This window comes from Terrapene carolina, unplaced genomic scaffold (assembly GCF_002925995.2).
Source record: "Terrapene carolina triunguis isolate 2854851 unplaced genomic scaffold, T_m_triunguis-2.0 Scaffold66, whole genome shotgun sequence".
NCBI lineage: Eukaryota > Metazoa > Chordata > Testudines > Emydidae > Terrapene > Terrapene triunguis.
This window is the reverse complement of record NW_020664417.1, coordinates 44619568-44632899: the sequence shown is the minus strand read 5'-3', so window position 1 is coordinate 44632899 and position 13332 is coordinate 44619568. Positions and strand designations below refer to the sequence as shown.

At 38.4% G+C, this 13332-nt stretch overlaps 1 protein-coding gene across 4 annotated transcripts in view; it reads left to right on the top strand.

Moving 5' to 3' along the window:
* The window catches only part of SORBS2 (sorbin and SH3 domain containing 2), a 243467-nt gene that overhangs the window by 200586 nt on the left and 29549 nt on the right, over nt 1-13332 (top strand). For 2 of the 4 annotated variants that reach the window (XM_024219237.3, XM_024219236.3), the window contains 3 exons: nt 799-977; nt 11014-11105; nt 12918-12964. In XM_024219237.3, coding sequence (XP_024075005.1) covers nt 799-977; nt 11014-11105; nt 12918-12964 — 318 coding nt within the window. Of the gene's footprint in view, nt 1-798; nt 978-4580; nt 6165-11013; nt 11106-12917; nt 12965-13332 lie in introns of all 4 variants that reach the window. The other 2 variants (XM_024219233.3, XM_024219235.3) reach the window with 2 other exon arrangements.

The following is a 13332-nucleotide window of genomic DNA, read 5'->3' as shown; positions in this document are numbered from 1 at the left end:
CGGCCGAACCTGCAGACGCTGCAGGTAAACAAACCGTCCCAGCCCACCAGCGGATTTCCCTGACGGGCCACGTGCCAAAGGTTGCTGATCCCTGGTATAAGATGAAGGACTGGGTTGTGATCAGATAGTGGATATAGCTGTTGTGCCACAGACAGCTCACAGGGCAGCCTCCCAGCGCCAAGAAAGGCTGCAGGGGCAAAGCTGCCTGTGTCTCTGGCAGAGCAGCAAAGCCTGGGAAGAAGCAAACTGCCAAAACTAGAGACTGAAATTTTTGAATCAAAGTCCTTCAGTCCAAACATGGCCTTTTGTGCAAAAACTTGTCAACAATGTGGAAATTTTACATTTTTGTGAAAAATGTAGTGTCTCTTAAAATAATCTCTGGAAAACATTATTGAAATGTATATGGAAATGTTTCAGTACATTCTGATTGTGTTGATAATGAAATATCAGGGAAGAAAGTGAAAAATTTTGGATAAACAAAAGAAGGGGTCAAACCTTTTCAAAGCCTTTAAAGATGAAATGGGCTTCAAAATTCTGAAAATTTTCCTGAAAATAGATTTTCATTTTTTAGTCAGCTTTAGCACAAATGGGGCTTCACTCTGCAAAGTGTGCAGTTCTTGGGGGAGCTGTGAACAGTGCCTTGTCCTGTTATATTTTTAGTCTATTCATTCACGTGGTGTTGGAACTGTTAAGTGGGTCATGGCTAAGGGGCCTGCTTATTGATCCCTGAAGAGAAAGTATTCAAATGAGCCCTGCTCACAGGGTTTAGACTGGCACTAATATTGATTATTTCTTTAGTTCTGCAAGTGACTACAGAAAAAGGAGGAAGTCGGAGCCTGCTGTAAGTCATCAGAGGGTGCACAGTGATCAAAATGCAAACAGGACTAGCCTGGGCCATGCAGATATGCAGGGCACATACACTACCCTTAGAAAGCCTTTAACTAGCTCTTCTCCTTCTTCTCCATCAAGAGCAAAAGGTAAGAGACAAGCAGATTAGCGAACAGACAATAACCTTGTTTAATACTGAGTTCTTATTGCATACAGTTTTAAATGTTAGTAATAACTGCCAGGTACTATATGCTGTTGCTCGGACACAATTCACTGAAGAAAAAACAACAGCCTTTAATTTCTAATGAAAGGCTAACCTGTTCATTCTTGAACGTGTTATTTCAGGCTGTTTCAAACCTGGATTTATTTTTCATATGTAGTATCTACTGTATATTTATTCAAAGAAAATCAGTCAAAAAAGAATGTGATATGTAAAATTTTACATAATTTCATAAAACTACATTTCATACATTGCTTTCTTGCCAGCACTTATGAGATTGTTGTAATTTTTAAAACTCTTCCAGTATGCAGTGGAGTAAGAGAAACAGCATTCAAGATCACTGCCATGCAAATAAATCCTTAAAACTTTCCTTTCCTCCTTCAAACCTACATCTGATTCTTGGCAGCTGATAAGTTCTAGGAATCTAATTCAAAAAAGAAAGTGCCCCAGTATGAAATTGAGATGATGGATTTTGTCAAAAACTCAATAGTGGGTGAGATACAACCCATATAGTTTCTGATTCTTATGTAAGATGGTTCTTTTTTTAATTGCCAGTCACTCAAACCTCTCCTCCTTATATGTCTAGTATTTCTTACCTGTAAACGGGTTTTGTTTTTTAAAGTAAGACAAAAGGTTTCAAGGTACTACAGTGATTGTTTACATTGGGAGTAAATATACAGTTCTGCACCTCCCTCATAATCCTCTTCTTATTATTCATTTATTTGCATTACAGTAGTGACTAACATTTCCAATCAGAGCCTCATAGTGCTAGGCACTGTATAAACTTATAAAAGCCCATAAGAGCTTACAGTCTAGGTTACAACCAAACATAACAGATGGACAAGGCATACAAATAGTAGGGAAGATGTTGGAGGATGAGTAATAGGAAAGCAAGCATAGCTAAGTACAACACACATTAAGGTACGAGTATTCTCTGTATTGAGGGATGGATCCCTGGAGAGCATTTGCCACAAAATTGAATATTATTTATATGGGTATCCAGCCTGGAGCAACGCTATATTCCATTGTCTCATAAAGAAACAAAACCCTACTAAAATATTATATTTCTTGAAGTCAAGTACTCTTTCAAGTAAAAAGTGTGTTGTAAGATTTTTGATCAACATATCATTTCAGATTGTATCTTTAAAAGGCATATGAAGTTAATGTATTTTAGGTAAAAATAATGAGTGGAGAGAAGTCTGAACCAAAACCCTAGATCCAAACAGCCTGAACTCTGCAAATGTTTGAAATCCAGATCCAGATTTTAATTTTTCAGATGATTTCTGTTTTGTTCAAATTTGACCAACCCAGACTATGGGCTCTTTGAAATCTGTATCCTGAACTGAATTTTGTAGCTTCAGCCCATTTCTACTCAAAGAGCATTTCTGTTGTGAAAAGTGACTCTGACTTGTCTCTCAGTGACTTCCAGGTTAGAAGTTAAAAGTATGGCTTTTCTAACTTTCAGCCTGAAAACTCAACCCTGGATCTGAAAGACAAGTTGAATTCTTTGGTTCTTGCCCATCAACCCCAGATTCTGCAGGCTAAATTATATCTTCAGTTACACCAGTGCAGTGCACCCTATTGTTTTTAGATTATGCCCCTAGTGACACCTATGTAAACCCATTGGCTTCATTGTTGTTTCATAGGTGTAAATGACTGGCCTTTCAGCTTGGGGAGAGATTTTCAAAAGCACCCATGCCATCTAGGTGCACAAATTCCATTGAGTTTTATATATAAGTCCTTGGGCATTTTGAAAATATCTCATTTGGAATTTAGCTATCATTTCTGCTAATAATGCAATAATCCAGCTCATTTCTTCTATTAGTCCTATGAGTGTAAGAAGAGTAAAAAAATAGTAAAAACATTTTATCTACAGCAGATAGGGATGTAAATGTGTTGAATAAGATGTGTTGAATAAGTAGGAGCCATTGTTACAGAAAGGCTGCTCTTAATAGCAAAGAAGTAGGTTTTCTAAAAAGGCATGAGTTATGAAGTTGTACTTTGGAGTTCTACATCAGAAAGCTTAACAGCAGTTTAGCATCTCAAGGTAGTTGTCACATAGCGCCATGTGGATGGCTCACATTTGGGATTCAAGCTCAGTTCTTTACTTGGGCAAGAGCACTGCAGAATGAACCTGGCAGCCAGATGGGGAGCAACACTGATAGGTTCCAGAGACAGCAATATCCAGCTTCACTCAGAAGGACGGTCAGCTAAGTAGGGGAAATAAAAGGAAAAATGGTTGGAACTTTGGGAGGCTCTCGGCAGGAAACACACCCACAAGTACACATAGAAATGTGTCTAGTGAGGCTGCTGCATTGTTCACATATTCTGTTGTAATGTTCCTTCCTAGTCCATTCAAGATCCATTCATCACATAGTTTTACCACACATACGCTACCTGAGAGACCAGAAATCTCCCATCCATTCGTATACAGAGATTTTTCTAAGTCGTCTTAGTTAAATGTGCAGCTGCGGTAAATGGTTTGCATACACAACACTGTTTTCCCTTTCATCCTAGACCAGGGGTCGGAAACCTTTCAGAAGTGGTGTGCCGAGTCTTAATTTATTCACTCTAATTTAAGGTTTTGCATGCCAGTCATACATTTTAACGTTTTTAGAAGGTCTCGCTCTATAAGTCTATAATATACAACTAAACTATTGTTGTATGTAAAGTAAATAAGGTTTTTAAAATGTTTAAGAAACTTCATTTAAAATTAAATTAAAATGCAGAGCCCCCCGGACTGGTGGCCAGGACCCGGGCAGTGTGAGTGCCACTGAAAATCAGCTCGCGTGCCGCTTTCGGCACGTGTGCCATAGGTTGCCTATCCCTGTCCTAGACCAAACACAACTGTGTGCAAAAGTCAAAATCCAAGTGTACAACAAGAACTTTTTGTCAAACAAATTTACATTTGCTCATTTTTGGCATTTGTTTTTGATGTTATTCTTTAACTTGTATATTTTGGTAGTACCTAAAGGCCAGATCAGATTGAAAGCCATAGTGGTAGGTTCTGTACAAACAATAGATTATGGTTCCTGTCCCTGAGATAGGCCTGAGACAAAGTTCAGTTCTGCCTCTGGATTCATGCTTTCCCAGAAGTAGGGTGTCTTCAGATCCAGACTTTTGGTTTGGCCCCATCTCTACCTCTTCTGTAGTTGTATTGTCTTTCTACCAGCCTCAGAACCAATGGTACCTTTTTATATGTGGTACTTTTAATGTAAAGATTAACACTCTAGTATTTAAATGTGTTTTATTATTAATAGAAACATATGGCACTAAATCCTTTCTGATGTTTAAATTATATAGAGTAAATTTTTACAGTTGGAAAATTAAATAATTGTTTAGCATGGATTATTTGCTTTTCTCTTCTAATCTTTAGCAATGTGTATGCTGTACTTGATTGCTAGATTAGATACACTAACTGCTTTCTCTTTTCTGTTCTTTCTGATATTTACTGACATTATTTCAAACTTTTTGAACCTGTTAATTTCTGGCAATGTCTCTTTTTTACCATGCTGCTCAATGGATTATAAAGGTGGCGATATTAGCCAAGTGTATCCATCCCTTTTCAGTTATTCAGTGCACAACCACAACACTTCAAATGAATTAGATTATTGTAGCTCTTATAGACAGCATTTGGCTGTTCCAAGTGATTCAAGAAGGGCAATCCATTATAAGAATGGCTGGCAAATGACTCGTCAGAATGCAGAAGTCTGGAGCAGCACAGAAGAAACTGCCTCTCCCAAGCGGAAATCTCGTAGCTGCGATGATCTGTTAACTGATGATCACGATAGCTTTCCTGATGCACAGGCCAAGTCTGAAAGTATGGTATCTCTCATTTGTGAGGAGGATTCCAAAGGCAGTTGCTCATTGACCTGGGCCTCCCCATATGTTCCTGAGAGCCGCGGTACTAGTCGGTCAAGAATTCGTCATAGATCTGCACATGATACCCCAGGATTCCTAAAAATGTATAAGAAGATGCACCGCATCAATCGCAAGGACTTGATGAATTCTGAGGTGATTTGTTCTGTAAAGTCCAGAATATTACAGTATGAAAAAGAACAGCACAAAGGTATGCTTCAGGGCTGGAGAGAGTCTTCTACTGAGGAGGTGCCCAGGGACATGGTGCCTACCAGGATATCCGAATTTGAAAAATTAATTCAAAAATCAAAATCAATGCCGAATTTAGGTGATGAAGCATTATCAACAGTAACACTAGAGCCTCCTAAAAATGGCTTATGTTCAAAGCGGCGATTTTCTATTGAGTCCCTGCTGGAGGAGGAAAATCAAGGTAGACATACCATTCAAATACAACGCAACTGCAAACCTAAAACGCTGGTGCCAATTCATATTGAAGTGACCAGTGATGAACCACAAAGATCGCATCTGGAGTTTTCTGACAGTGATCAAGATGGAGTGGTCTCTGACCTCAGTGACTTTATCCAGATAGAAGGCTCATCCTTTTGTAGTGAAAGTGACTTTGACCACTTTTCCTTTACGTCTTCTGAGAGTTTTTATGGATCAGGCCACCATCACCATCATCACCACCATCACCACCACCACCACAAGCATCTCATCAGCTCCTGCAAGGGGCGATGCCCAGCATCCTACACCCGCTTCACCACCATGTTAAAGCATGAAAGGGCTAAACAGGAAAGTACTGAAGATCCAAGGAGACAAGAAGCAGAATCTGGCCTCTCTAAGATAGCATTCCTAGTCAGTCCAGTGCCTTTCCGGAGGAAAAAAAGTTCAGCCCCTAAAAAACAGACTGAGAAGACTAAATGCAAATCATCTGTGTTCGACGCACTAGATTCTGCTCTTAAAGATATCTGTGACCAAATTAAAGCAGAAAAGAGAAGGGGAAGCTTGCCTGACAACAGTATATTACATAGACTTATTACTGAATTGCTTCCAGACATACCCGAAAGGAATTCATCTCTTAAAGCTCTTAGAAAAAGTCCCATGCACCAGCCTTTTCATCCACTGCCTCAAGATGGTGCCATTCATTGTCCACTGTACCAAAATGATTGTGGAAGACTACCTCTTAGTGCCTCTTTTCAAGACATGGATACAACCAACAACAACAAGCAAGACAATGATAGTGCACTGTGTTTCCAAGGTGGATTACCTTCCTTTCCTTTATTCTTGTGATTGAGTCATCCACCCTTGTTCCTTTCATTTCCAACCCTTTGTCATTTCATTTTTGAGTATTTATTTATGCAGTTTAGAATAAGTGTTTACCATATAAAAGGCATGATGAAGAAAGGGTATTATTTTTACATAGCTATATGTGATAATATAAGATGGATAGAGCAGTTGTCCATCCACAACAATATAGTAATCTGGTTATCAAATGGTGACAGCAATAGTTTTCAATAATTGGAGCTTTACAAGGACAAAGATTTTCTGATAATTAAAAGGGCTTCACGGTATAATAAATATATGCAACATAATGTGATGACCACTGGAAAAAAAATGCAGTAGCTCTTCCATTTTGTTTATAATAACAAATGTGCACTGCAAATTAATAATATTAGTAAATAATGTCATACTAACAATATTTTTATGTACAACAGATGAAAATCTGAACGTTTTATAATGAATTCTGTCCATTTTATAAAATTGTATTCAGTTCTGTCACAAATTATGCTACCTTTGAGCAACGCAACTTTTTTGTCAATAGAGCTCTAGGCTATTTATAGTGAAGGTTCCATTTCCACTGCTCAAATTATACACTTTGCAATTTCCATTGCAGCAAAATTATTGAATGAAAATGTCTCCATTAAATTTTGAGACAGGCACTATCCCTTCGAAATGGCAAACAGAAAATGAAAATGCATCCGAAGAAGTGGGTTGTAGCCCACGAAAGCTTATGCTCTAATAAATTTGTTAGTCTCTAAGGTGCCACAAGTACTCCTGTTATTTTTGCAGATACAGACTAACACGGCTGCTACTCTGAAACAAAACTTGAAGGATACTGTCAAGGTGAATACGAGTAGAAACTGATCTCTCTTGACAGGGATCTTGTTTTAAAGTTCATACCATGAGAAGTTTATTGTTCTATTTCTCTCTCTTTTTTTTAATCATTGCTTGAGTTTAAAATATTTTTAAAAGTTTGACTGACCGTGATATTCACCGTAAGCAAACTATTGTAACAGCATGTGTGCACAGCTGTATCTACTGGCAGACTCGGAGAGTTGAATGTCTTTTGTAAAGACATTTCAAACCTGAGTTTTTTATTTTAAAAAGTGATCAGACTACTCAAGGTAAGAATGACAAAATGGACTGCCAAAGAATTCTGTTTTTAGACATACCCTCTTTAAAGGTGTCTCTTCAGTTATTATGATGATCGCTTTATAAGGCTATTCCTGAATCATGTAATTGAAGAAGGGGGAAATCTATGGCTTTATAATATAAATTGTGGAGTATACTCCTCTTATTTTTTCTTTAACGTTCTTGTCCTGTGCTGAAATTTTTGCTAGTGCCACATTTGCCAAAAAATATCAAGTGTATTCTGCAAGACTGCTGCTGCGTTATCTTAACAAGTTAAATAAAATACACAGTGGAGTCAGTAAAACCTCTCTTGCAAAACATCATTAGTTTCATCAGTCATGGTTTTGAAATGTCTTTAATTATTTACTGGCATTGAATCATAATGAGTCATCATAAACAGAACCAGAAATGTGTATAAAAGGATTTAGATGCAGCTCTCATTTGTATTTGTACAAATTGGAAGTAATTCCTTTGAAGTCACTGGGTTTACCCCAGATTTACACTGAAGTAAGTGAGAGCACAATCTGTCCCTATTTTTCAAATATAGCTCCAAACAGGTTTTCTTCTAGAAATAATGATCTCAGGAACTCTACCATTGTGTGTCCTGTATTTGTGCATTTCTTAAAATAATTTTTTGCAAACCACATTATTTTTAGCTGAGCTATACGTTTTATATGAAATGCACTTTTCATAATATATTGATATTGAAATTCTACTCTTCAGATTATCAGCAAAATCCTGCCGTTTGCTGTGCTGATGTGCAAGGGTAGGGAAGGATCTATGGTGCCTCTATCTGCCAAGAAAGCAGGGGAGAGGGATCTCTCCCCAGGACTCGAGAGCAGTAGGAGGTATCACAACTAGCCTTCTTGTCCATCATGTCTGCAATAGGATATGGACTGCAGTGTGAGGGGCATGTCCAGCAGCCCAGCCAGCTAGCAAGCATGTTGCTATTACTGGCAAGCATACCTGGGTATATACTGTTCTCCTTGCTCTGAGAAGCAGCAAAGTACAGTCTCTCCATAGTGTTTCAGTCCCCATTTAGAATCCTGCCCTAGTCAACAGGATTTCATATCAAACATGACCTACCGGGTATTGTGTCTCACCTCCCTCATAATATTTATAGATTTAAATTATAGCTTGTGTTTCATACATGTGATATTGGTGAAGAGGGGACAGGGAGCACCCTAGAATACCAGCGCAGGAAAAGGACAAGATATTGACTGACAACTGACTAACCCACTATAAGGGTGTCTCCAGCCCCTGGAGGTACGATCAGCCCTCCAGCAGCTTGGCCCTTACAGAGCGCACACCACTCCATTTTGGAGCAGCAGTAAGAAGTAACTGCTGAACATGCCGCCTCTAACCCCTCCAGCTATTTTCCCTGCACAGGTAGAATGGCTCAGTAACCCTCCCATTGGCTACTACTGGTTTGCTCCCCCTTCGGACACACACACAAAGGTGACTCAAAAGAGCAAGGGCAGTTTAGTGCCCATTGTATGGATTGGACAGAAATTCCCACTAATACTGATAGACGTGTACAATTCCAAAGCTATTTTATGTAACTGCTAGGGTTGCTTAAATAAAATGACCACCAATCCAAACCTTAACAGATTGGAAATTCACACTTAAAAAATAACCATTGCGTATAATGGCTTCAGTGACAATGCAGGACCTGATATGATGAAGATGGAAATATTGCAGTGACACTCAGTTCCTTAGGGTATGTCTACACTACAGGATTAATCCGAATTTAGATAATTCGAATTTGGGAAACAGGTTGTATAAATTCGATTGTGCGCGGCCACACTAAGCACCTTAATTCGGTTTTTAACCACATTAATTCGGTGGTGTGCGGCCACACTACCCCATTAACTTAAACACAGTAATTCGGTGGTGTGCGGCCACACTAACCCTAATTCGAATTAACAAAATCGATTTAGGCGCTACTCCGCTCGTCGAGGTGGAGTACAGAAATCGATTTTAAGTGCCCTTTAATTCGAATTAACTGGCTCTGTAGTGTGGACGGGTGAAGGGTTAATTCGGATTAACGCAGCTAAATCCGAATTAAAGTCCTAGTGTAGACCAGGCCTTAATATATAGTATACAATGCATGTTAGCAGGATGTTCCATTGGCCTCATACCCAAGCTGATAATAACCAAAGCATTATGCTAATATGTGCTTCGTTCCATGCTATATATTGTGGGACCAGTTGTGTTTCTGTGAGGCACAGCTGCACTGAAAGAAAGGGCAGAGAACACCTGTGCAGGGGTCTCTGGTGTCATGTCATAAAGAACCACAGAAGGCCTTCTTATAACTTAGAACAAGGAGCTTTAGTGAAATAAATTAAACTATGTTATTCCTTAAGGTGCAGTGTTTGCTCTGCTCCACTGCAGAGTTTCTGCCCAAAACCTTCCCAGCACCCTTCCTACCTGGCTTACTACTATAGTTTTAAAGATACAGTGCATATATCCCAACACCTGGAGACTTTATGCCTGTGCAGGGAACATAGGCCCTCATTCAGGAAAGTACCCCTAATCCAGAAAAGCACTTATGCATGTTTAAGGGCTTTCCGGAATTGCCACAATGTACCTGCTGCTGTTAGTAAGCTTATGATGAGCAATTAATACACCTTTCCACTCCCCATCACTGCTCTACAAACCTCCATTATACATCAGTCGCCTTAGAGCTATGGTTTTTAGAGTGCAGTATACCAGAGAGCATTGAGATCTCTGGTTTTTCTGTAAGAGTCAAAGAAGTTTGACCCCAAAGTGATTAATTAAATGCTTTCAGTTCTGTGTTCCCAGTAGTACTTCTTGACAGAGGGATAGGCTGGGTAGGAACAGATCATGTGAACTGAAAAAAAGAGAAGCAAACATTATTATTGTTCTCTTCACTACCAGATGTCAATGTGGCACTAGGAAAATACAGTAGAGGAACTCTCATGAGTAAGAGGAGATGGGTTCATTCAATCTCCAAAATGTCCATAGGCTTGAAATAATTCCCTTTGTTTTAATTTCACACAAGCAGCCCACAGGACTATATTGAGTGCAAGACTTTCATTTAAGAACTCTTCATTTTATTTTATTTTTTCAAAATTTATTAAAATAAATATGCACATAATGACAATAGCAAACTGTGCTTTACAGCAAATATGCCACTCAGACTGGTGAGTAATGATTTATACTCCGTATCTTAAAATAAAGAGTTTTTTAATGACAATAACAGACTTTTAATTTTCCATGTGCAACTTAATGAATGCCTCAGGTAAAAGGGAAATCCATATTGCAGAAAAAGTATCTTGTTAATTTTTCTCTCATTGTGGCATGTTTTAAACACCGTCCATGCATGTAATTATGTGTTTACATTGTTATCACTCAGACATGTTTCTTGAACCCTTCTGTATTTGAACCCAAGATGTATTTGTTTATGTTGGTAGTGCAGGAACTATACTCCATCTCTACTGTGGGTCAGATGAACGTTTGTGGTAGGGATTTATTGTCTTTTTTGGTTTTATTTTTCTTTAAAAAGGATATTTTAATAATCATTAATGTCGTGTAATTTTTCTGTTAAAGGGGGATGAATAGACTCAAGCGCTCCATTTCTAGGTGTAGTTTCCCTTTAAATAAACTGTAGCAGCACTGCAGAATTAATTTGCTTCCGACTTGAGATTCATGCAATGACATTTTATTTGCAGTAGACCAGGAGTCTCCTGGGAGCTATTCTTCTGCTTTGACTGATGTGGGTCGATGTACTCCACGGGAGAGAAGAGGAATTCCAGACAGAGAGGTAGTTAAACAGGAATAAATAACGGAGCGGCATCCAAAGCCAAAAGAGCATTTATGAGACGATCCAATAACATTTACAAGATAAAGTTTTGTGTGATGCTAAGAAACTGTAATGATGACGATCATAGGAGCATTTAGGCAACCAGTCATTAAGAGAGGGTAATAGAAAGTGTTTTTAATGTTGCATGAAGAACAACATATTTATCTTTCTTTAATGATTAGTACTTAAGATGAAATTGTATTTTCTGCTGATGTTTAAATGGACCAGGACACTCCTGCAGGGGGTCTGCTGATATTTTATGTCAGAAAGGACTGAGAGATGGCAGATGGGACAATAATCTAGAGGAAAATGGCAGTTCTAACTGTGAAGGCTCTGTTGAAAACCAATGACTGTGCAGGCTAATATCCTGAGTAACTGTCGCAGGTGGTTTTAGGGCTGCCAGGAAGATTTCTGCTCCAAAATCACTTCTATTTTTTACTCTGTAAGAGTCTGTTTGAGTACTTTGAGCACTGTCCCTAATTTCTATGGCAAAATAATTTTTTGATTGATTATTCTAATTACATAGTGATTGCTTATGCTATTGCTTATGCTTCAGACAAAAAAATATTAAAACCTTAAAAAGAGAGAGAAAGTATAAAGGCAGCATGAAATGCCAGCATAGTAGAAGGAATGGGAGACCCTGGAATGTATGTATGGAATGTATTATTTAGTCTATTTTAGAACTTTTCTAGTTCAAGAACCAAGAACCTCTCCAAACTTTTTTTTTTTTTTTGAGGGTTTTTCTCCCATTGCAGTGGAGGCGGGTAAATTCTCAATAAACCAAACAATGTCTTTAGACCAGAGGTGGTTCAACTTTTTCAGAGCCACATTTATACAGAGATTTATCTTGTGCATCATCTTCCCCCTCACTCATGAATTCACAGACTGACTACCCTCTCTTTCACAATGAGACAGACCATGTTCTCTCCCTCTCACGACATCGGAGACTAGTAGTAAGAAAGTATTTAATTTATTTTAAACTGCCTTTTATTGTAATTTAGTAGCCAAGAACAAGGTGAGTTGGTCACAGGGTGTCAATCAGCTCTCCTCAGGCAATGAGTGGTCATGGGACCATAGCTTAAGAACCGTTGCTTTGGGCCAATCTGCTGGTTTAATGGTAGCATATAATGTTATTACCTAGGAGATTTGAGATCAGATCTACTAGGTCCTAGGTTTCATAAGACTACTATTATGTAACTCCTATTGGGAGAAGTAGAGAAGAGTCTAGTTCTTGTCCTTCATTGAAAGAAATTGCCACAGTGTGAATTAATTAATGGGAAAACAGACACATTCCAAGTGCAGGGACAATGTTCTGCTATTCTTTCCTAATCAAATTGAAAATCACATTTCAGTCTGAAACTATGTAACTACTAATGTTATAAGCAACCCTTAAGATGACTCTAACGGAAAAAGATTAGAGAAGAAGTAGAACACTGCAGAAGTATGCTGCCTTTGCTAACTTTAAATATAAAGGTAAAAATGTTAAAATATCTGCCTAATGTTAGGTTCTTACATCTATTTTTAGGCACCTAAATAAATGGTTTTCTTTTCAAAAGTCCTGAGCACTCAGCAATTCCCATTTACTTCAGAGGGTACTGCATGCTTTTGAAAATAAACCCACGTATGCAAGTGTTTGAATATGGATTTAAAAGAAGTGTAACCTTTAGGCACCCATCTTTGAAAATCTTGTTGTTTTTTTTTTACAGGCTAAACATTATTTTTATAATATGATAATATTACATGTAAGTATTAATCACTTTGCCTGCTTTTCAGAGGCTGCCAGCTCGAGCTGTATATGACTTTAAGGCTCAGACCTCTAAGTAAGTATTAAAGTTTTGTTGGTTAGTTAAGAGTATGTATGAATGCAAGGGCAACCTTTTTAATACCTGTCTCACCTGTTCTAACCAATGGCCAAAGATTGTGACAGTGTCAGCAGTACATTTCTGTTGAGGGATACCAGCCTCAAGAAGCTACCCAGAACTCTGCTCTGCCTAAGCAGTAGCCCATGAATAAGTAAGCTGTGTAAGAAGCCATTTCATATTTAAAATGTTTGAATGATGTAACACTAATAATATTTGTTCAAATGTGGGAGTGGCTATGCATCCTCAGCACACATTTTTACCCTGTAGTCCTGGCCACCGGTCCGGGGGGCTCTGCATTTTAATTTAATTTTAAATGAAGCTTCTTA